A 25,427-nucleotide genomic window follows, 5' to 3' on the forward strand; every position below is an offset into this window, starting at 1 on the left:
TTTAGCATTTCAGTCCATAAAAGGTTTGGATCCTGTTACTAGGTTGTAAGGAGAGAATTTATACTGGTTATAACACTGTTAACAAATCAAAACATACATCATTCATAAACACTAAAACTTGTTTTGATAATTTCCCCCTTTTTATACTTTTGTTGGTGATTCTTCTTGTGATGTGGAGGGTGGGGGAAGAAAGACAGGAATATCAGGTGGAAGAGGGATGGTAAGAGAAATGTCACTAGGTAGAAAATAGGAGTTTGGACTCTTTTGGGTTATTTTTATAGGCAGAGTAAAGGGCCAGCTTTGAGGGACTTTGAGAGTTTATATAGGCGGAAGTATGCAGATGAGTACAAGTGTATTTATAGGTTGAGGGAGGCTCTCAAGTTTTTAGAACCTGTTAACATATTTGTACATAGACTTACTTGAATCTTGTAAGAAGCTTTCTTAAGGATTACCCTGATGTGCCCTTGATCTGTCCTGTTTTGAGTTAGGCCACTAGTTAGTTCTTATATTCTGATGTACTCTTTCTCTCTCTCTCTCTCTCTCTCTCTCTTTCTCTCTCTCTCTCTCTCTCTCTCTCTCTGTCTCTACCTACCTATCTATATGCTGTTAGGCATAGAGATGGAGGAGGGTTAGGAGGTGAGGTAATGAGAAGAGGTGAAAGAAGGAGAGGGAGTAAAAAGGAAAGAGAGAGTGAGAGAACACAAGCAAATGCCTAAAGAAATTGATCAGAGCTAAAAACTTGTAAAAATAACAAAACCATATCAATAAAGAAGCAAGAACTATGTGGAAAAAAAAAAAACCCAAGCTGATCCAAATAAACAAAGAAGCAAGGTTACTATAACAATCAAAATAAGAACAGAAATAAAAATAAAATGAAAACCTTCCCCCTGTTGTTACTGTGCCCACACAGTTCCCTCCTCACTGGAGTTACCATCTGACTGTAAGTTTCCCAGCAGTTCGCCTCTGTGGACCAGGCCGTTGCCTGCCTGCAGTGGGGAGGCCTGTCCCTCCCTCTGAACCGTGTCCTGGTTGGAAGCTGTGCTCCAGGAGTGACCCATTGCAGGCCTTTGTGACTCTGATTGCCTTAACTGATTTTGGGGAAGTATTGTGGACATTTTTGTATGTTCCTTCCATAGACTTTCCTTTTCTAGTGTGTGACTGGAAAGCCACCACCATCTTTCTGACTGCAAATTTCATCTGTCCCAGCCCTGCTCCTGGAACCTATTGCCTCCCTTAAGCTTAGCGGAGAGCTCCTTTGCCAGTGTGGGACACTTTTTAGGACTTCATGCCATCTCAATACTTTCTGTCTCTCTTATTCTGTAGCTATCTTTATAGTTATAGTTATTTATACTTTTGGTTTTTAATTCATATATACCAGAATTAAGAGATTTACAAGCCATATTATAGTATTACAGGATTTCATGTTTATTTATATATTCACCTTTACAAGTAAAGTGTGTGTGTGTGTGTGTGTGTGTGTATTTTTTTTTGTTTTTGTTTTTGCTTTTATGTTACTGTTGTGCATCCTTTCTCTTCACTTTACCTGAAGGATTCTCTTAACATTATTGTAAGTTGGGTTTAAGAGTGGTAGACTCTCAGGTTTTGTTTAACTGGGAATATCTTTACTTGTTCATTTTTGAAGAACAGTTTTGCAGGATATAGTATTCTTGATTGGCAGTGTTAATGTATTACTTTGAATACATTATCCCACTTCCTTCTGACGTGCAAAATTTCTACTGAAAAATATGCTGATAGTCTTATGGGAATGCTTGTGACATCATTCTAAATCAATTTCTTCACAAAGGATTTGAACTCTGAATGCAAAAAGAGAGAGCATTGCATATGTGCAGACTGATCTTAGCCCCTGAAGAGTAGTAGTAGTTCAAGAGCAGGAATTCCAAAAGCTGGTAGTGACATCTCAAGTAAACAAGCACATATGTATTTTGTTTCATTAGGAATCCATCAGCCCATGGGAAGTTATATGAAGAAAAAAAGTTCTCCACAGATATATTCCTATGTCTCTGTTTTTGTAGTAAAACAATCCCTGTATCCTTCTTTCCATTTACCTGGGCACTAAATTTGGTCTATTGTGTCTCAAGGACTATATTAAGACTAGGGCTATTTCCTATAAGAATTTCACATGCTAATTTTTTTTTTTTTTTTTTGTCTTTTTCCTTTTTATCAGTACCGGGGATCGAACTCACGACTGCCTGCTTGCAAGGCAGGCGCTTATGCCACTGAGCTAAATCTCCAGCCCTGCACATGCTAATTTTTTATCTTTGTTTTTTTCTGAACTGGACAGAGAAGAAGATACATACTTCTTTAGGGTCATAGTTCTTAAAAAGGAACTACACTCGTAGGTATAAATATAGTACTTTATTTCCCTTCCAACCATATAAATAAACCCTTTGTTTAAAGGTCACGTAGGTAAGCACACTTTTATAAAATGCCACTAAATATACTGATTGCCTATTCAAGAACTAAATTTGTCAGAGTGTCTTGGTAGAAATCTTCCAGCAGAGGGATGATTCATTGAGACCAGTGCAAGGCAATCTAAGAGAGCCTTTGTTTTTAATTAAAATGGGAAATAAGCCAGTTCAGAAATTTGTCTCCTTCATTTGCTCAAGGTGAGAGTGATAGAATTTCTGTGATAGATCAAGCCCTAGCACTTGATAAAAACACCGTAAATCCTGGCTGTGTGCCGCGAGGCTGGCGCTGCACACATTGCTCCACACGCTGCTGAGCTCTGTCATGGTCAGGGTCATTAATGACCCACGCTTTCCTGTCACTTGTTTGGTGGTAGGGTTAAGAGAATATTTTTCCTTCTTGACATTGAATTAAAGTAGTTGTCTTCTAAGCTTAGAAGGAACAGGCTTTCCAAGATTAGAGCAGATAGTGGAAATTAACAAAGACTGGATAACAAATCTTTGAAATGTAGCAGTTTAGAAGACAATTTTTCAATAGAGACCCATACTCATTAGCAATCTCTCCCTATTTCCCTCTCTATGACTCTTCCTCTACGAGGTCCTAGGCAAGTACTAATGTACTCTCTATATTTGCCTATTCTGGGCATTTCAGTTACATACGTGAGATCATACAACATGTGAACTGTTGTGATTTTTTTCAGTTAGCCTTATATTCTCAAGGTTCATCCATGTTTAGTGTGTGTTAGTGTTCCATTGCTTGTTATGGCTGAGTAATGTTTCATTGTTAGTTTTACTACATTTTATTTGTCTGTTCATCAGTTGATTGGGCATTTGAATTGTTTCTTTTTTTTCCCAGTGTGAACAATGCTGCTATGTAAATTCATTTACAAGGGGTTTTTTGCCCTTTGTTTTCTTTTCTCTTGGGTAGACACATGGGGCAAGATTGGTAGTGTGTTAATTCTGTTTACCTCTTTGAGGAAGTACCTTATTGGTTTCCAAAGGGATTATTTTACAAAGGGACTCCTTTACATTCCTACCAGCAGGATTTGAGACTTCTAGTCTCTTCACATTCTTGACATTAATTGTTGTCTTTCATTTTGATTGCAATTTTCCCCTTGAGTGTGACATGGTGTCTTTTGTGGTTTTGATTTGTACTACATTATGGCTAATAATGTTAACTATATAACTGTTTAATTATATAAAAGTATATATATTATCTTTTAAAAAATATGTATTTACATCCTTTGCTCATTTTAAATGAGTTGTCTTTTCCTTGCAGAGGTGTAAGAATCTTTTATATATGCTGGATGCAGTCCCTTGTTATGTGTATGGTTTGCACATATCCCTGCCCCCATCCCGTGGTTTGTCCTTTCAGTATATTTATGTTACCTTTTGAAGGACAGATATTTTTCATTTGACTAAATCCATTTTCTGTTGGGAACTTGTGCATTTGGTATCATAACCAGGAAAGCTTTGCCTAACTCAATGTTATGATCTTTTTTTTTTTTTTTCATTTTTGAGACAGTTTTGCTGTGCAATTCAAGCTGGTGTTGAACTCACTTTGTAGCCAGGCTGGTCTCCAACTTGCAACATTCTCCTGCCTCAGCCTCCCAAGTGCTGGGATTATAGGCGTGTACCACCATGCTGTTTAAATGTTCTTAAAGAACTTTATAGTTTTAGTTTTTACTTTATTTTTAAAAAATTTGGTTTAGAGACATGGTCTCACTGTGTAATCCAGACTGGCCTTGAACTCACTATGTAACCCACAGTGGCCTCAAACTTGTGGTGTTCCTCTTGCTTCAGCCTTGCAAGGCTGGCGTTATAGGTGTGCACCACCGTGCCTGACATAGCTTTTACATTTTAGGTGTAAAATCCATTTATTACATATGATGTGACTTAGGGGTCCATTTTTATACCTTTGCGTGTGGATATCCAAAATAGTGGAATTGAGCACTATTTTCCAGAGACTTTTTTTCTTGACTTCTGTGTTGAAAGTTGATTATAAATGTAAAGCATTAATTTCTGGACTCTGAATTCAATTCCATTGACCTATAGTTCTGTCATATACCAGAGACATATTATTTTATTGTAGTTCACTAATAAATTTGGAGCTAGAGTTTGAGTCCTCAAACTTTGTTTTCCTGTTCAGGATTGTTTTGGCCTATTTAGTCTCTTGTTTTTACATAGGAATTTTTGCAGTGGTCTCTCAATTTTTATAGAGAAGCTAATTCAGATTTTGATCAGGATTATATTGATCAATTGTAGATCAATTCTGAGTACACTGACTTTTTTTTGTTTTTGTTTTTTGAGACGGAGTCTTGCTATGTAGTTTAGGCTGGTCCTGAACTCAATAGGTAGCACCGATGGCCTTGAACTCTTAGCAATCCTCTTGCCTCTGCCTCCTAAGTGCTGAGATTAGAGGCATGTACCACCATGCCAGGCAGGAAATATTACTATCTTAATATTAAGCTTTGTGATCCATGAATTACGTATTTTTATTATTTTATTAAATTATGCATACAGAGTGAAATGAAGAGGAATTTTTATTATTTAATGTTTGTTATAGCACACTGATTTTTGATTATTAGAGAATCTAGTTGATTACAGTATGTCAGTATGTGAAATTATTTTATTATTCATATAGTTTAAATTTTGACTCTTAGAATTATAAATTTTGGGGTAGGATATGTAGCAGTTTTTGTATTCCTCTGAGTTAATGTGATAGTCATTTGAGAAAAATGCTTTTTAATTGGTATTTGGAAGTAATTATAAAAGTGGAATATTACTAGTACTATAAAATTTCCATTAAAAATAGCTGATACTTTTACACCTTCTAATTTGCTCATTATCATATTACTTTGTTCAATAAAAAAAGAAAATAATAGATTGCTTTATAAATTGCTTTGTTTTAGAACAAGTCATAATGAACATATTCTTTAAATTATCTTAGGTACCAAATCTGATTCCAGTTTTAATGTTCAAATTAGGAAGACCACTGGAACCTGTATTATACAATGAAATATTGTATACCTTACCTATGCTTGGTGTTCACAAGGTTAGTATATTAACCAGTTTACTTTTGTTTTGTCAAGGACAAGATTTGAGTAGTACATTCAATTCTGTTTTGTATTGTGAAGTTTTAAAGTCTAAATTTTGGCATGATCACTACTTCCCCTGTCTGACCATGTTTTACAACTCGTAATATCTAAAACCAAAAGTATTTATTATAATGTTTAAGAAATAATTCCATTTAGATCACTTAATATCCAAGTTTTCGTATTGACAATTCTGAGATAAGGTGCCATGCCCCCAGAATCACTAACTACCTTCTACCAAATTGTCTAACATCTTAGAAGAGGTTAATATTTCAGTAAGCATCTGTTCCAGTGTATGTCACTCAACAAGATGTTTAAAAATGCTTTTGGAAAACTTGAGAGTGGCTACATTAACATTTATGAAACCAAAGCTTCTTTAACATTTTCCTAGGTGTGTATAGGACAGATTCTGCGAGTAATCCAACTCCTTGGGACCACTCCTCAGCTGAGAGCTGTTACTTTGCGCCTGTTGACATCTTTGTGGGAAAAGCAGGTAAACTTACATATACCCTGTGTGAGTATTAAACATGTTTATTTCACAGAAGACAGCTATCATGTTTGATAGTGCTTTGATTTAGTGATATGAGTGGAATGCATTAATGATTGCATTGAGCAGTTGTGATTTATTGTGATATATTTCATTCAGAATTCAATCATTTGTGATTAGTTCTCAGAAAAAAATGAGAATATAAAATAATGTTATTTCTAAAATTTATCTTTCATTTTGTGAGAAAGTAAGAGAAATATGTTTGTGATTGGATCCTTTGTAATTAGGGTGAAATTTAGCCACTTCTAGTTTTATGAGATGAACAGTACGTGGGTGTGTAGGAAAATCCTCACTAATCACAACAGCATTCTTCTCTGCTGATTAGAAGAAATTATAATTATAATTTCCAATGCAAATGTAAGATTTAGAAGTAAAAATGCTGCATAAAAGCAGATAATGATTGCTGAACTCAAGTTGGGAAATTCCCTTTTTGTGATATTACCTAATTAGGATCGCGTGTATCCGGAGCTGCAGCGATTCATGGCCACATCTGATGCGCCTTCCCTCAATGTGAGCAAAGAGCTCCAGTGGGAGAAACTGATCGCGAAAGCAGCATCAATCAGAGACATATGTAAGCAAAGGTGAGATGTGGTTAACCCTTGGGGCTGCATTTCATGGTATGCTTTTGCTTAATCTTTTTATTGCATGTGGGAATAAATTATTTTTCAATTCACATTTTCTGTTTGTGAAATTAGGTACTATTGGCAAGTAACTTTGAGAAACAAGTGTGTCTTTCCTTTCAGGTCTAGTTTTACATAGGTTCATTGGGTAGTTATTTCCCTGTGTGGACAATAATTTAATATTACAGCAAACATAGGATATCATCTTTTCTTTCTGTATATGAATTTTTGAAAACTAAATATAATCATAAACTCTTATTTCTGGTATTTCTCTAAGGTATGCCTAGTTATTATTAGTAGCTTTACTAGGCAAGGCCTTATTTATAATTCACTGTATGGAATTACAAGAATTAAAAAAAATATGAAAATGACATTGAATTTTCCTCTAATTTATGTTTTTAGGTAAACATGAAGATAGGAACTGACTGTGCTATTGCAATTATGGTTTAATAGGGTAGAGGAGATAAGACTGAAATAGAACTAGCATAGCCCTAGCTTGCCAAATGTTTTTTTCCTTACATGAGTGATGTAAAAATATTTGTAGAGGAAATAAACTGATGCATCTGAAATTACTTGCAGTCCTGTAGCGTCATATGTTGATCAGGCGCTGCTTCACAGATTTTTAGGGAGCATCACTGTCACTTCTGTCAATGGCTACAGGGTGACTCAGAGGCTCACAACATGGATGATCACTTTTCATGTTAAATCTCAGCCAGAATTTATCAGAATCTAAGCCCAAGTATTCTTGCCTCTGCTTGAGCTTCGGTCTTTCTGCACATAAGAAGTAATGTCAGTCTAAATTATACCAAGCTACAGGTGTCTAGCCATCATCCAGGATTTTATTGAGGACTGGCATGGGAAAACTTTACCGTGTTAACTAACCTCCTCATTGTACACACTTGAGGCTGAGGTGTAGTCATCTTGGACACAGACAAATCTGTCTACAACTTTTCAGTGTTCCTTTTAGTTACTACTTTACATACATTGAATTTTTCTGGTTTTGGAAAATTGTTTCCATTTATGGACTGTGAAACAATAGAATCCTATGAGGCAGTTTCATCAGTTGGCCTTTTATTATTTAAAATACTGCATTATATTGAGGGTAATGAGGGATTCGGAGACTATATCTGTGAAGTTAAAGGTGTTCAGGGACGGTACAATACATGTGGACTCAGTGGGAGAGGAGGAGCGAGGAAGGAAGATGAGAGTGTATCTAGCATAGTGCCTGATGTGGAGTCGGTGCTCAGCCATTCATAGTTTGTATTGGTATTTTATCATCCTCGTCATTGTCATTAAAGTCATCACCTTAGTATCACTATTGCCATAAGTCATCTTCTGACCACAAATCTCTGCTTTCATTGTGCATATCCGATATGAGAGCAACAGCCAAAAATAAATAGTTCTGTCTTTGCTAGTTACCTTAATGAGGTGTTTGTTCTTTTAATCATTTTTATAGATTGAGTTTTTCTCAATTCAGATGATGAGATCTGTGATACAAGGAGTATTAACTTTACTAAAAAGTACTTTTAGATAATATTTTTAATAACAGTATTCATTACAGAGAAAGTGGAAATGATTATGATGTAAAATGTTGAAGAAAACATGTGGTATTAGTATTTGAGGATAAACGTTTAGTAGGAAAAAGGTAAAATAAAGCATTGATGCCTTTCATTCAGGCAAAAGAACTGGCTCTAATTTAGCTCTTTGCTCTAGTTTTGTTTTTAAATTGTTTTGTTTTTAAATTTATTGCAGGCCCTATCAGCATGGTGCAGACATGCTGGCAGCTATTTCTCAGGTGCTGAATGAATGTACCAAGCCTGATCAAGCCACACCAGCAGCCTTGGTGTTACAAGGTCTTCATGCACTCTGCCAAGCTGAGGTTAGTGTTTTTTAAATTGTTTTGTATAGCTTTGAAGAAAATATTGTTTGAGACCCAGTGGCTACAAGGATGTAAAATTAACTTCAGGTAACTGGAACTCTGAATATTAATTCTCAATTTTGTTTGGAAATGTAAAGCAGGACATTACTTGACAAATGCTTTTGAGAGGAGTCTTCAACCATCTTCTCATGTAGACATTCATTAGAGACTCAAAGAAACCTGACTTTCAGAATTTCCTTGTTCTTTTTATTTTTGCCAAGATAAAAAGGAACTTTATACTCATATAATCTAGGTATGTTTATTCCTTAATTTTGTAGTTAGAGCTCCTTAGAATCAGGTAAGATAAGGAAATGGGCATGGGTCATTTGCACTTTCAAAGCCAACAAAAATTATTATTGGCTTAAAGATTAGCAAAAGAATCTTTCCTCCCTAGTGATTAGATTTGGTAGAATGGATGAATATTAGAACTAAGCTTAAAAACCATTTTCAAATTTTAGACTCTATCCAGAATTACAGTGTAGCATGGAGAATCTAATATTTTAAAGAAATATGGTAATCACCTCAAAACCCATTCATTGATGCAACCCAAGTTTTTCACACATTAAATATATATACTGTAATTTTTAAGTGAGAATTAATGAAGTATTTTTATCTTCAGGTTATGCTAATTATGGTTGGTAATAATACAAACTACGACCATAATATTGAGTGTTTACATGATCATGTCCCTGTAGCAGATATTTTTCATCTGCATTCCTCACCAAGTCTACAGTACAGGAATTAACACCATTTTACGATTGAGGAAAGTAAACCTTAGAGAGAAGCTATGTATTTACTTCAGATCTTGGTCTGCGAATAAACTTACATTCTTTTGTGTAAAAACTAAAGTCAGCAGACAGTGAATAATATCACTGTTCAGAAATTGATGTGTGCTCAGGATAATACTTTCAGATTTTATGCTCATAGTTGGAAAAGAAGTTAGAGCTTTATATCAGAAGACTAAAACAACAGGAGACTATAACATAGAAACTAGGACTTTTGTTTTTTATTTCTTTCATTAGCTATCTGGGACTGGGAAGTGTTAATTTCTAATCGTATTGCTTTCCTAGTAAATAATTTTAAGCTTTTTTATTTTAAAAAGAGAAAAGAATAAAATAGGTAATACAGAATTTCAAAACAAAATAATAGGATATTAACAGTGGTTACTATATTGTGTTTTGTAATCTTAAAAGTAGTTGCTCAGATTACAAGATGTGGGCATGAAAAATTGATTAAACAATGAAAACATAAACCATTCTTTTCAATGAATGAATAGAGATTAGTAGTGTAATTATCAAGTATATATATATATATATATATATATATATATGGTCTTTTCCCTTTTTTTCTCCTTTCCTCCATCCCCGTTGTTCTTTTCCTTTGAACAACAGTTCCTTTCCCTTTCCCTTTCACATTATCTACTCTACATTTTGGATTTTATTTACTCTTCTAGATTTTTCCACTAGGGAGACAATATGACGTTTACATATGTGCATCTGATTTATTTCACGTTTGAGTATGATCTTGAGTTGCATCTACTTTACCTATGAAAGCCTCGAGTTTATTCTTCTTTATAGCTGAGTAGTACTCCTTTGTATAAAAATACCACATCTTTTTTTATCCATTTTGCCATTGATGGGCATTTATGTTGTTTCCAAGATTTAGCTATTACAAATCATGCTGTTATAAACATGGTACACATGTATTGCTGTAGTATGATGTTTTCAGTTCTTCTGGGAAGATACCCAGAAGAAGAATAGTAGAGTCAAACGGGACCTCTAATCCTAGTTTTTGAGAAGTTCTCCATACTGATTTCCACAACAGTTGCATTAGTCTGCACTCCCATCAACATTGTAGAAGGGTTCCTTTTTCCTCACAAATTCACCAGCATTGGCTGATTTCTTGATGATAGCCATTATTTCTGTAGTGAGATGGAATCTCAGTGCTGTTTTAATTTGCATTACTTGAGTGAGCAGTTACATTGAACAATTTTCCATATATTACTTGCTGCTTGTATTTCTTTTTCTAAGAAGTGTGTATTCATTTCAGATTCCCATTTTTGGATTGAGTCTTTCAATTCAGAGGAGTCTGAGTTTGTTTCATTTCTTTATGTGTTCTGGACAGAAGTCTCTTGTCTGAGGGACAATTGTCTAACATTTTTTCACATTCTGTGAGTTATCTTTTTACCCTGTTGGTTTCTTTTGTTATGTAAAAGCTTTTTAATCAGATGAGATCTCAGTTGTTGATTCTTCCTGTGCAGTTTGGGTTTTGTTCATGACCTCTCTGCCTACCCCTATGTCATCAAGATTTCAATCTGTCTTGACTTCCAGTAGATGTAATGTTTCTCTTTTAAGTATTTAGATCTTTGATCCATTTTGACTTTAGTTTAGTGCATAGTAATAGATATGTGTCTACTTTTAGTCTTTAGGATGTGGAAAATCAATTTTTCAGCATCATTGGTTAGAGACTATTTTTTTTTCCAGTGAACATGTTTCGCCTCTTTGTCAAAGATAAGGTGGCTGAGTGTCTTTTTAGTTGTATCTGCATCTTCTTCTAATCTGTTCCACTGATCTTCAGGTCTGATTTTTTTTTTTTTTTTTTTTTTTTTTTGCCAGTATCATGCTGATTTTATCACAGTAACTTTGTTGTATAATTTCATGTCTGGGATTGTGATGCCTCCTGCCTTACCTTTGTTACCCATGATTACCTTTGTTATTCTAAGTCTCTTCTGTTTCCATAATGAATTTTAGGATGTTTTCTCTAGTTCTGTGAGGTATGCTAACTCTTTTGATTGGGATTGCATTAAACCTATCCTTGTTCCTTTTATTTCTTTGTTTTCTAATTGCTCTGGCTAATGTTTCCAGAACTGTATTGAATAGAAGTAGTGATAGTGGATTTCCTTGTCTTGTTCCTGATTGCAGAGTGAGAGCTTTCAGGTTTTTACTGTTTAGTATGATGTTGGTTTGTCATAGATGGCTTTTATCATATTGAGGTAGAGATGATCTATTCCAGTTTTCTGCAGGGTATTTCTGAGTGTTGGCCTTTATTAAAAGCTTTTCTGCATCTATTGAGATGACAGTGTGTTTTTTGTCTTTAGCTCTGTTGATACAGTATAGTACGTTTATTGATTTATGTATGCAAAACCATCCCTGCATTCCTGGGTAAACTTTATTAATAAGCCAGTTTTGAACAGAAGCTTTAGGAGAACAAAGAATCTTTTATATACTTCTACCTCTAAAAGTTGATTTTTTAAAAACCATTTTGAAATATTTCCTTTTTATTGTTTTTTCCTTGCTAGTCAGTGGCTCCATTCTGAAATTATTCTTTCCTAAATAGACAGTAATTTTATCTTACTGTTTCCATGATTTCATTGCTTTCTCCAGCCATCCTGTAAGCCTCTATAGTCTGTCAGTTCTTATTAACAGCTAAGTAATGCCCTGAATTTGGCACTGACATGTCTCATTTTATTTCTGTAAGACATCAACATTAATTGTGGTTAGTACTGGAGATTAAAAAAAGTATTGCCTAATGTGGTAGAAAGTATCTTTGGTGTTAGGCACTCTTGAGAGTTGCATGTTGTTAGTTGTATGTCCTCTAACTAATTTATTTAACCTCACAAAGCATTTGTTTTTTCAGATGAGGATAAAAGATTACATGTAAAAAAATACCTAGAAAATATCTTCCCATATAAATACTTTCTACATGTTGAGCTTTTTTTCTGATGAATAAATGGAAATAGTGCCATCAAGGAGGTTCTAAACAATTTGTCTTTCCCCATTCACCTAACATAATATATGACAGTGATTTAATTTCTTCCACTAAATAGTATTCTGTCCTTTCACTACTAGAGCGATTGCTACTTCATCATGTACTTAAGGAAACTATTTGGAGTTGTTGAGTATTTAGCCCCAAATCCATTTCCCTAATCCAAACCATTAGCTACAGAGATAGCCTGGAGCACACTATGTTACCTGCTACTTTACTTCTCATATTTCTTTGTCTTCTGGAGGAATTTAGAAATGATGTATAGACATTGCATTTAACAAAGCTGGTCTCTTATTTACTGAGTTATATTCCATTCTTTGCTTAGTTATAAGCATTTCTATTTCCCATTGTATCCTCACATTTGATTTAATATTAAATTAAATGCACAGTAAGCTTTGCCCTTAACACACATTTAAGTTATGAAATCCAGCTCCCATATACCTTTTAAAACAAAAATTCCCTTTTTAAGAAATTTCAACTGATATGATGCAAATGAAATGAAAATTCACTGTGTTGTCTATCCAACAGTAGCTGTTAGCTCCCTTAAATTCTTTCTGTAACAAGCTGGGCAATAATTATAAACCAATACCAACAGTAAGCTCCATTTTATTTTAAAAAATGGTGATTTTTTTTGCACCTTTTTTTTTTTTTGCATCTATGTTTCCTAACTGAAGGATAAACTATTTTATTGATGATTACTAGAGTCAAATGTGCTATATGCCATATTTTCTTTATAAATATTAGAAATGTCCATATTTTTGTTATATGTTGAAACTGCATTACTGTTAATTTTGGTAATAAAAATGTTCTTTTAAAATGTTTGGTAATGAATAGCTTTATGTGCTTCTAAATAAGGAAAAATGACCTATTTCTCTATGGTGAGCTGTGATAGTGGCAGTGTATGTTTCTGTTTTGTTTAAAGGTTTTATTATTTGTGAAGCCACTGCTGTTGAGTTCTGTGATGTGTATTAAAGTTGTAAAATTTACTCAGTTCAGCAGATTTTTGTAGGCTGTGCTTAGTGATTTGGGGCTAACCTTTTGCTTTTTGCCCAGCGTACTGTCCTCAGAAGTCAGCATGCATTCTGTGAGGCTATTTACACTATCTTCTAATGATAGTATGTATAAGACATTGTCACAGCCACCAGCTTCAAAAATGAAAGTATTCAGCAGAGTTATAAATCCATTTCCTGGCAGCACTTGGTAGTTATTTGTCTTCCCACTACTCTTTAGATCCTTAATCAAATATTGTTAGGATTATAGAAATATAGCCTAAAATACCAAAATAGAACAAATTAATAAGGATAAGTGAATAAACTAAATCCAGCTTTGAGAAAAATTCCTCAGATAGACAACCATTTGAAATTGGATTTTGCAGGGCTTTCCTACTCTTGCTTTGGTACAAAAAGGCATGTGTTTTCCCCTTAAGCTTGATAACTAACTCTTCAGTTTTCAAAGTCATGATCAAAAAATTCATTTGTCCTTCATAGAATCAGATTAAGTCTACAATTACTATTTTTTACTTATTTACATAGCCACCAGTGAGCAATTACATTTTTTAAAGGATGGATTCTAATTGCCAAATTTGTTAGGATAAAGATTGTATTTCCACTATGGGTTTCTTTGGTGCTGCTTTGCTAAACATAAGCCAGAGAAGTTCTAGGAATCTTGGCAGATCATAAAGATGAGGATATAATTTTTCAGTCTGGAGCTGGAAAAGAAAAATTTATTCTTAACACTACCAACATGTAGATTTGGACTTCATAAAAAGTTTTTAAAGGATACTGTACTTTAAAATATTACAGCTAATATTTGCTGGGTACCTATTGGGAATTTGAACATTTTGTGATATAGGAATTATAAAATTTTATTTATAATTAAGAAACAGAGGCTCTGGAAACTGAAGTAACTTTAATTTAAGTCACATGGCTATAAAAGTAAGACTCAACTATCATGTTCTTTTGTAATTCCCAGGCTTTGTCTTTTGGAGAAATACAAGCGCTGAAAGAAAATAATTTTGATTTACCTTTAAGCAAAGAGTTTGTCACTTGCAAAGAAATTCATATTTGCGTTTCCTTGTCTTTTCTATGTAGTATTCTTTTTTAATTGAATATTTTTATTAGTACATGTTTGCAGTCTCTGACTCTCCATTCATCATGAGGAGTTCCACATTGCAATACTTTTTATTTCCCCTTGTTCTCTTTTCCCTACCCTGTTCTTGTCTCATCACTTTTTGCTTCACCCTATCCCCATTTACCTTAATTTTATGTTATTTTTTACTTAATAATGGCGGTGAGAAGCAGTTTTCTCTTTTTTCCATGTAATTTTATTGAAATACAATTTACATTCATATGTCATCCTTTTAATGTGTATAATTCAGTCTTAATATATTCACAGTTATACAGGATCATCACAACCAGTTGTAGAACATTTTCGTTACCTGCCCCCTAGATCTCACATCCTTTTCTTTTTAACCTGCAAAGCAGCATGTGCCACATTCCCTCCAGCCTTAGGCAACCACTTCTCTGCCTTCTTAGTGAATTTTCCTATCCTGAACATTTCTTATAGTGAAAACAGAATCATGGTATACATTCTTTGTGATTAGCCTTTTTGATTATGTTTTCAAAATTCATTCGTGTTATGTTAAGCACTTCATTTCTTTTTATAGTTCGATAATCTGTATGATTATGGCATATTTTATTTATGTACTTATCAAGTGATGGATAATAAGATTGCTCTTATTATTTGACTATGAATAATGATGATATAACATATATATATATATATATATATATGTTACTTTTTGAAAATACATATCTAGGAGTGGAATTGTAGGGTTATGTAGTAAGTCTGTTTCTACCTTTACAAGAACTGCCAAGCCACTTTGCATTTATACTAGCAATGTATGAAAATTCTAATTTCTCCACATCTTCACCAACACTTGTTTTTATCTGTTTTTTTAAAACTATAATTGTCCTCGTGAATATTAGCTGGCATTTCATGGTGTTTTTATTTGTATTTCCCTGATGACGAATGATACTGAGCATGTTCTCCTATTTTTTACATCGTATTTTACTGCTAGTACATGTTAATATTACATATTGGTAGGATTTGTTTTGGCAATGGTAGATATATTTAACATATCTTATGCAATTTCAGTCGTGTAACCATTTTAGAAAAATGTCTACCCAGGTTCTTAAAATAGTCTCTCTTTCATTGCTCTTAACTTCTCGAATTAGCCACGTTACGTTTCATTGCTGTAGGAATGGTGAGTAAAACAGTTCTGCCCTGATGCTTCTAAGGAAGGGATGCTAAGAAAGTGTGAGCTTGATCAGTGGCTTTTCACTTCAAAGAGAGCTCGTTCAACTGTATAAAAGACAGATGGACCACACATATTGTATTCTTTTCTCTTCTACTCTGTTCACTTCACATTTTCCTTTTGTGTGAAATTAGCAGAACACTTTCAGCTGAAAACTAAATTTACACACACACACACACACACACACACACACACACACATATATGAAAGCATCTGTTGATTTACTGAGTGCTTTCTATCTGGTAAACTCTACACTAAATCTATTTATTAACTCATGTAAGTTGTACTACAAACCTCATATATGATAGGTTCTATTTTCTTTTCAGAGGTTGACAAAAGTTAAATAATTGCCCAGGATCATAAAGGTAAAATGTAGTAAAGCTAGAATTCAAACTCAGATATATGTGAATTCAAAGCTTGTATCTTAATTATTTGTTGTTGTTGCTTTGAGACACTGTGTTGTTACATAGTTCAGGGTGGCCTTGCACCTACTGTGTATCCCATGCTGGCCTTCAACTTGCAGTGATTCTCCTGTCTCAGCCTCTGGTGTGTAGGATTACATGCATGCATCACTACTCCCAAACAATCACTATTTTTTTAAATACCACTTTATTGAGGTATAATCTACCTATCATCATGTGATTTTGCTGATCATGTTTGTGTTAAATTGAACTTATATTACAATATTGTTGCTGTACTCGTTTATGAGCATAATATGGGAGTCTTCCTGTCCCTTTCTCGATTTTCTGGATTAATTCATAAGAATTGGCACTATTTAGGTTTGCATAGGCATCGAATGTAAACATTACTTTTTAGTGTTTTCACTGATAATATTTTGGGACTGGGGATCAAACTCAGGACCTTGTGCTTGCCAGGCAGGAGCTTGTGCCACTGAGCAAAATCCCCAGCCCCTATATTTTATATTTTTAAAGATGTGCTAAAATGTTTTTGTTTTATTTATAAAGATGTTAAATTTTATAGAATCACATTTACTTTGGCTAATAAAAAATACCCTCATTAGATTATCACAAAACCATTTTTATTTTACTATACTCTTTTTTAGATTTTCTTTAAACACATATAGTTTAAAAGTTTGCATTTTCTTTCCCTTTTGCTAAAAAAATATTTTTGGTGGTACTGGAGATTGAACTCAGGGCTTTATGCATGCTAGACATGCACTTTACCACTGGGGGTGTGGCTCAGCTCTAGAAATAATTAATGTTGATACAAATTATAATGTGTAACTTTGAGTGAAAATGTAAGTAATTAATAGTTTTTAAAAAATTGGTTTTGATTAAATTTTTAAATTATTTCCTATTTTCATTTTCTTATAAATAAGCTAAGAGGTAATTTACATATGTAAAATTGTTTCCTTCTTTTGGATTATTTTTTTTCAGAGTAAATATTTTTGAGTTTTAAAGATATTTCTATGATCTTATAAAATAACTTATTTAGTAGCAATTTTTTCATGTTGGCCTGATAAGGAAAGATGGAATGGAGCTATTTGTATCCAAATTTGTTTCTCATGGTACTGTTCGTTACTAGCAAGGGTAATTCAGCTGTTTCACTATTATATTGAATTCAGGCCATGATTTCTTACTATGGTGGCCTGTACAGATCACCTTTCCCGTTGCTGGAACAAAATATTCATCATCCATAATTTAAGGGAAGAGAAGTTTAATTTGGCTAACAATTCCAGAGATTTCAGTACATGGTTAGCTGGCTCCCAGGTGGATACAGCACTATGGAACAGTGTAATAGAGAAAAGCTGTTTACTTCATTCTAGCTGAGAACCAAAGCAAAGAAGCAGCACAGAGAGGAAGGGACCAGGGACCAAGTGTAGCACTTAAGGTCACACCTCCATACCCCACCCAAACACACCCAAAAATATATTTTACCAATCCCCAAAGTGGCTCTCAAACGAGTCAAGTTGACAGTCCAGTTTAACTTTCACATTCCATTTTGCTTGTTGCAAGAAATCCAGAATTCCTTATGTTCAAACACTTCACACTGTCATTAGCAGGAGATCTAAATTGCTTTTTGCTCATAATGAGTTTTATCCTATGATTATGAATACAACAGGAGGAAATGTGTGTAAGTGTATCTATTATAGATCTTTAAGAGTTGCAAGAAGTTACATGTTTTGGTTACATGTTACATGTAAAAAGTTATATGTTTTGGTTAATTTTATTTTCACATCATTTGTGTGTTTGGCATGATTATTTTCAAAGAGTATCCATTGGAAATCATCTTGTTCTCTTAGCGTTCTTACTTAAACTCATACTTCAGCCTGTTTTCCTTTATAGTTTTTTTTTTTAAATAGGATTGTTATTGTTTTGCTTTAGAGATATGTGAGTTGGTACTTATGGTTGTAAAAAGGATCCTGGTTGTATCATAATCTCATAAAGATAATTGCTTCTTCTAAGACATTCAAATAGAACATACATATATAGAAGGTGTTCAAAAAGAAGGATTCCAGACCCTCAGAGGTGTTCAGTATTCCTTGTCTGGTAGAAAGAGTAAGGGAAAGGATGTGATGTAGCATCCTCCAGCTCTGTACGCTGAATCAGCAAACATTTCGACTCCCCAGATGGAGTACAAAAGCCACTAACCCAGCCAGGCAAGGCTCTCTGGATATAGAGCTTTATAAGATTGTTTTTTGGCTTTCTGTGAGTGCACAATCTGATAAGGAGAACATGATATTAAGTATCTTAATCGATTTGAAATTCAGAAATGGTGCAGAGAGAAACAGACTCACTATGAAATAATTCTTTAAACCCCAACCTTCAACCAGGTGGCAGAAATAGGTGGTTTGGGACTAAAGGAGAAAGGCTCATTGCTACCTTTCTTTTTTTGTATTTTACATAAAGGGCTATATTGAGATACAATGTAATTTGTATACTGTATAATTCATTCATCTATACTATATCATCCAGTGACATTTTGAACAGTCAGAGTTAACATCACTACACTGAATTCTGAAACATTTCTCAGTACCTCAGAAACCCCACATCTATTAAGCTTCATATCCTAACCTCTTCTAACAGCTAAATACATACCTCCCAGCTCTAACAAAACATTAATCCATTTTTGTCTATATAGATTGCCTATTTTAGACATTGCAGATTAATTGAGTCACACAATATATGGCCTTTGGTGATTGGCTTTCACTTAGCATAATGCTTTCAGGGCTTATTCATGTTGTAGGATATAACAACACTTCATTCCTTTTTATGGTTGAGTAAGAGTGAATTGCATATAGGCATATCAAATTTTATTTATTCATCAGCTGATGGACATTTGGATTGTTTCCATTTTTGTGGGTATTAAGAATAATGGTGCTTTTAACATTCATGTAGAAGCATTTGTATGAACATGTTTTATTTTTCTTGATTATGTATCTAAGATGGAATTGTTAGAGTATATGATGACTCTGTGTTTAGCTGTTAAAGAATTGCCAGAGTGTTTTCCAAACCAGTATACTGTTTTACATTTTTACTGACATGTCCTTTTCTTCTGTTCTCCTCACACAGATATTCCTAGGTAGGCAACACTCCCAATGTTCTCCATAAATAACATAGACATTCCTAGGTAGGACTACTGAAGCATTTGTTATTAGCTGTTACCTTCATTCTCATACAAAACTGAAAAATAGATTATGTGAGTAAACATTTAAGAATGAGGATATTTATTCAAGTTCTGCACTTAGCGAAGTTGATCAGGAAAGAGGAGCTTCCCTGGCCAGTTGTTTCTGTTTTTCTTTCTTTGGGGCATTGTTACCTTGCAAGTCAAAATGTGTTGATCATCTGCCTTTGGTAGATAGCCAGCTCTTGCCTTAATAGGTATGCAGTCTTTAACCAGTAATCATTAATTATCATGAATGGTTTAATGTTTATCATAATAATATGTTTGTCCACATATAAAAACTGCTAACATTTATGCAAATCAAAGTTTGGAAATTTATGGTCTCTGTTGTTTGATTATAGAGTTAATATCTAGAAAATTAATTCAATGTTAATGAAAAATGAAATATCTATACTGTCTTCATAAGACAGGAAGATCAGATAGTACCCGGCCTCCTCTTCTAGATGGCAGTGACCAGTTGGTACAGAAAACCTCTTTCCTTGAGATGTGCATGTACTCTAATTTACTACAGCTCCCTTGGCTTGGATTTACATCATTTGCTTGACCTAATTAGTTCTTGGAAGTGTGTTCCTTATTTCAGCATCACAAGTACATTCATTTATGATCTTAGTTTGTCTTTGTAAAATCTATCCCTTCATCTGCTTGAATTGCTCTTCAAAAAAGTGGTTCCATAATTAGTCAGTAAACATGAAAAAAATCTCAACTTATTGATCGTTGGGAAGTATAATACAGCACTGGAATCACTAAAATTAAAAAGACTGACAATACCACATATTGGAAAAGATGGGAAATAATTGAATATCTCATAGACAGGAATGCAAAATGGCACAATTACTGTAGAGAAATATTTGACAATTTCTTATAGAAAGATGAACTTAAAAATCTATTTTATGATCCAACAATTCCACTTGTAAATATTTATCCAAGTACATGAAAATATGTCCAGAAAAACAAAAAAGGCTTATTTAAGAATGGTTATTTTTAGCTTTATCAATGACATCATATTTGAAAATAATGCAAATATTGGCAGCTGGCCAGTGAGTAAACAAGTTATATGTTTGTAAAATAGAACAGTATTCTGCAAGAGAGTAAAACAGATCACTGCTAGTCGTACCAGTTGTAACATGCTCTTGAAAACATGCTCAGTGCAAGAAGCCAGACAAGAATGTACTGCCTTTACTGTTTGAGTCCTTTGTGAAATTTAAGAATGGATAACTGTAATCTGTGGCATAGGAGTCAGAGTAGTGATTGATCTAGAGTGAAAGTAGGGGCTAAACTGGAAAGAACATGAAGACATTTTTTGAATGGTGGTTACAGTGGCATCATCCAGTAGCCACATGTATCTAGTGATCACTTGAACTGTGGTTAATCCAAATTGTGATGAGTTCTAAGTGTGAAACATAGTACAAAAAATGTAAAATACTGCCATGTGCTGCATGTCAATGTTTTGGTCAACAGTGGATGATATATATGATAGTAGTCACCTAGTGACATCATTGCTGTTTTAGTTGGTATGAATACACTCTTACGTTTGCACAGGGATGGCATTGATAATTGATTAATCATTTCTTAGATGTATATCTGTTGTTAAATCACACATAATGGTATATCATAGTATGTTAAAAATTGATTACATTTTGAAATTATTTTAGACATTAGTTGGAAATACATACAAAATATTGAGTCAAAAATTTCATCTCTTTTCTTATGATGTGTTTACTAGAAAATTTTTTGAACTCTGTCTTGGAATGTTGATTGCATGTGTATGTCACTTGTCAAACTTCATTAGACCATTCAGTTAAGATCTGTACTTTTCTACTTAGGTAAATCAAAATTACAAAGGCTGTTTTTTTGTTTCCCATTATTGTTTGTTACTTGCCATAAATTATGTGCTATGTTAAATGTCACAATAAACTTGTAAAAGATGATGAGTTTAGACAATCTAACAATAAAATTATCATAGAAATTTATAGTAATGGAGATTTAAATATTTTTTTTCCATTAATTTGTGCTTTTCCTACTCTGTCAAATGGCTTGATCAATTGTGATAGAAATGTGAGTGTACCTTGGGAACATTTTAAATTTGTTCCTTTAATTGTGGATTTCTCAGCCTGTATGTTAAATGACAGTGAATGAATTCTAGTATTCTGAAAGATAATTCTGTAATTGCACAGGAGCCAAGTAACATTGCCGCTCTTTCAAAGGGAAAATATCTTCTGGTCTAAACAAATTGCCCAGGGTTAGAGGACAAATAGAATATAGTTTGCACAGAAATGAAAATCATCACGTTGTGCTTAAAAAGTGGGCTTATTCACTTACAACATTTTCTCAAAGTTGTAAGATGGGAGTGTGAAGCATTGATAGCCCTGTGTTTTCTTAATCAGCTGTGAGTCTGTTATAGCAAAAATTAATAGGCGTTGCAGAATCATGAAGAAAAGCTCTTTCATCTTGCCCAGCGCCATGAGTGTTATATTTTCAAAGCAGAGTATTGTACAATTGAGCAATAGATGAGGGGAGGGGCCTTTCCTGGGGTTTCTTGACCGCTGGAAGAGTTCATTTCAGGCCATTTGTCACAGCAGTGATTTCCCCGGAAACACCCTGTGCCAGGGTTATGTTTTGGCTATTCTATCCTCTTTTGTTTATTTATTTTCTGAAATCATGGTGGAAGGTAGTTGTCTTTGCCTCTCCCATCATCTTAACCCTTTGTCTGGGGTCTCTTTCAGAGCACCATGGGGTGTAGCAATTTTCAATGGGACTCAGCGGGTTTGGGAGGTTTTAGGGAGTTAGTGTGATATAAAATGGCCAATAGAAATCTTGCATGTTGTTTAACCATTTTTTAGCGTGATAAATATAATTTAGTATGGAAATGTGATCCATTGTCTGATGGCAGGTTTTCTCAGCTGTGTACAGTAAGGCTTCTGTCGCCTACTGTGGATTTGGTATTTATTATACTCTGGAACCTCTTTTGTTGTTTTTATGTTTTGTTTGTGGGGACTTTTAAAGGTGAATTGCCTGTCTAACATTGCAGAGGAATTGATTAATTTGCTATGCATTAGAGAATGAATTTGCTGGTCTTTTTGAACTGAGCGCTATGTTATTTGTAGTTGGACCTATTTTTGATGCCTCCAGTTCTTCCCTGGCATGAAAACTCTTTTTGTGCATTTGTTGAATCTATTTCCATGCTGAGCTTTTTATATACTACACAATGACTCTTTGCAGTTGAAACTTGTAGTTTGGTCTTATTTTTAACTTTAAAAGGACAGCAGGAACTTGCCTTTTATTAAACATTTGTGGGTATTATAATACTTTGTCTCCCGTAAGTAAATTTTCAAATACGATTTTCATTTTTGAAATAAAATTTTAACTGACCATGTTACATTTGCATAATGGATACTGTTTAGCCTTTACAAGCCATGTGTGGAATGTTTGGGAGAATAAAAATAATGTGCTTTTTAAAATATAACAGAATTTTGCTTTCTGCTATTGTTTATTTGGTTGTTTTTATATATTTTTTTAAGGAAAGCATTTGGGAATCATAGTTGATGCTGTAAAAAAACTTACAGTAAGAGAATGTTAAATTGAGATCTTGAAATTTTGTCACTTTATGGTTTTGCTTTTGTTGTTCAATTCCCTGTCCTCTGTCATCTGCTATTTGTCAATCACAAGATTTGTTATGATCTTTTAAGTTACTTTGCTCTTAAAAGTATGTGACTTTAACTTTTGAGGCTATAATATTTAGGGTGTCTTTCTGCTATGTGTATATTATTTTATCTATTTTTTATTTCTTTGTGTGTATTTAAAGAAATTTTGTATAAAATTTTTTTCTCACTTGAATCAGAGTCACATCGCAGGATTATTAGCTAATGTGAATAGTCTGTGACAGAACACGAACGCTGTTCAGAGTGTCCAGCAGTGAGTTCCGGCTCTCAGGCCCAAACTGAGGATATTTTTTAAAAGATCAAACGATTTGGACACTGGGAGGGTTTTAATGATGTCAGTTAACATCAGAGGAGTTGAGCTTAGTGGTCGCAAATTATGCTCATCTAAATAAATACCACTGAGCTGGAAATAATGACATGATTAAAATGATGCTAATTGTGAACCATTCTGCCATTCCAGTGAATGAAATATATTGATTTAAGCTAATACAAGATGTAGGTTATTCTTTGGGGGCAAATGAGGACACATTGTAGAGAGGCAATCACTGAAAGAGGCCAGTAGAATAAATGATATTAGGTTTTGAATCTTGAGATGTGAGTGAAAGCATTATTTTGGAACCTTCCAAGAAATTAATTGGTCTATTTTTAAAAGCATTTTGTTTAGTGTACTGTTAAATGTCTTGGGATTGCATGTTTTAAAAAAATTCAAAGGTGGCATTTTTATATATGCTATTTAAATTTTGTTCTATATAAATATGTTCAAAAAAATATGAATATATCTCCATACCCCTGCCTAGGATGAAATATTACCAAAAGACCAGTTTATACAAATTAAAGTGATTCCAGATTAGATTTTTTTTTTGTCTTTTTCCTTTTTATCGGTACCAGGAATCGAACTCATGACTGCCTGCTTGCAAGGCAGGCGCTTATGCCACTGAGCTAAATCCCCAGCCCCTCCAGATTAGATTTAACCTTGATTAGAAAACTAAAATCATGTTTGTTGCAGTTAGTAAAAGAAACTTAACTTGCTTAAGAAATATTTGGAATTAAGACATCGAGACTTCCATAAATCTTTGCATGGATACAGAATTTCTTAGAATGTCTCATTAGCATGCATACCCAGAAGTAGTATTTAGTTGATATATATGTTTTTTCTTTTTAAAATTCATTGATTCTTAAATTTGAGAGATTTCTATTAACTGTGGTATTGAGTATCATCTGAAAGCCTTTAACCTAAAATATAAACACACAAGAAAATGAAAGATAATAGGGGACAGGGATTTAGCTCAGCTGCATAAGCACCTGCCTGTCAGGCATGAGGTTGTGAGTTTGATTGGTTCCCCCCACCAAAGATAATAGGAAATGGGGAGATAGACTGTTTTTTGATAATAGCAAAGGGAACCAAGAGATGGAAGGAAGTGAGAAGGAGAAGTAAAGGGAATGAAAAAAGCTAAGATGTTTTATGTATAGGTACCACTTCCCTACAAGGAATGCAGTCTTGTAATGCAAACATGCACCATAAAAATAAAAAATGTCTGTCAGATTTTGAGACTGGATACTAATTATCTTTTGAGATTTAGATGATTTCATTCTATATAGTCTTTTTTTTTTTTTCTTCCTTAAGTCTCACAGTAGCATAGCATAATGTTAAGTTCTGAATTCAGCATGGGTAAGATGTTCCTCAGGGCACTGTTCCCTTTCATTCAAACCCCTGGCACACTACCTCTACTTATGTAAATTGTCATTTGAGAAAGTTTCCCACTTAAACAATAGATGAGGTCATATGACTTTGGTCTAAAAATTTAGAATTACAGGTCAAACAAAATGATGTTATAAATTCGATTTCATTTATATTAGTCTTGTGACATCAGTTGGAGTTCATCTTTCCTTTCACTTGTTTATCTCAGTTATTCTCTCCAAGTTACTACTACATCAGAGTAATAGTATGTAGTAGCTCTAGAGATTAAGCCTGAGTCTGACAGTATTTTATTGAGTTCCTCAGTGACTTGGACATTCAGTTGGGAAGCATGGGATGATTGTCAAGAACAGCAGTCTTTAAAGTGCGTTCTGTGGAAGCTTGCCACAAGATATGGGGAAAGCTATGATATTTTAGATTATATTCTATCTTCAAAGGAGAGAAATTGAACTTTGTCAGTACTGTTACATGAATTGATAGTTTTTTGTGTTTGCGTCAGATGATCATGTGTCACCTATGGTAGCCAGGTGCCCTGAGAGAAGATAGATAGGACCCACAATAGACAGTTTATAATGCCATCTTTGTTTGGATATGTTTGTTAGAATGTAAGGCACTGCATTTGATGCATTAGGTGAATTTCTCCATCATTTTATTAGCTATGCTGAATCCAAATATGGACTATTTTAAGGTTTGTCTGAAGTACTCTTAACATTCATTGACTTTGTGTAATTTCTTCATTC

General features: G+C 34.0%; 1 protein-coding gene across 4 annotated transcripts in view; it reads left to right on the forward strand.

The window, feature by feature from the left end:
* Focad (focadhesin) overlaps positions 1–25,427 on the forward strand; it is a 298,353-nt gene that overhangs the window by 136,091 nt on the left and 136,835 nt on the right. For all 4 annotated transcript variants that reach the window (XR_010048410.1, XM_063251882.1, XM_063251889.1 and 1 more), the window contains exons 12-15: positions 5,377–5,481; positions 5,913–6,014; positions 6,519–6,649; positions 8,441–8,567. Coding sequence is in view for 3 of the 4 variants with exons in the window: in XM_063251882.1 (XP_063107952.1) it covers positions 5,377–5,481; positions 5,913–6,014; positions 6,519–6,649; positions 8,441–8,567 (465 nt within the window). In the remaining variant the exon portion in view is untranslated. The remainder of the gene's footprint in view (positions 1–5,376; positions 5,482–5,912; positions 6,015–6,518; positions 6,650–8,440; positions 8,568–25,427) is intronic.

The sequence above is a fragment of the Cavia porcellus genome, unplaced genomic scaffold (genome assembly GCF_034190915.1).
Source record: "Cavia porcellus strain 051 isolate PalLab524CR breed Dunkin Hartley unplaced genomic scaffold, mCavPor4.1 scaffold_1, whole genome shotgun sequence".
NCBI lineage: Eukaryota > Metazoa > Chordata > Mammalia > Rodentia > Caviidae > Cavia > Cavia porcellus.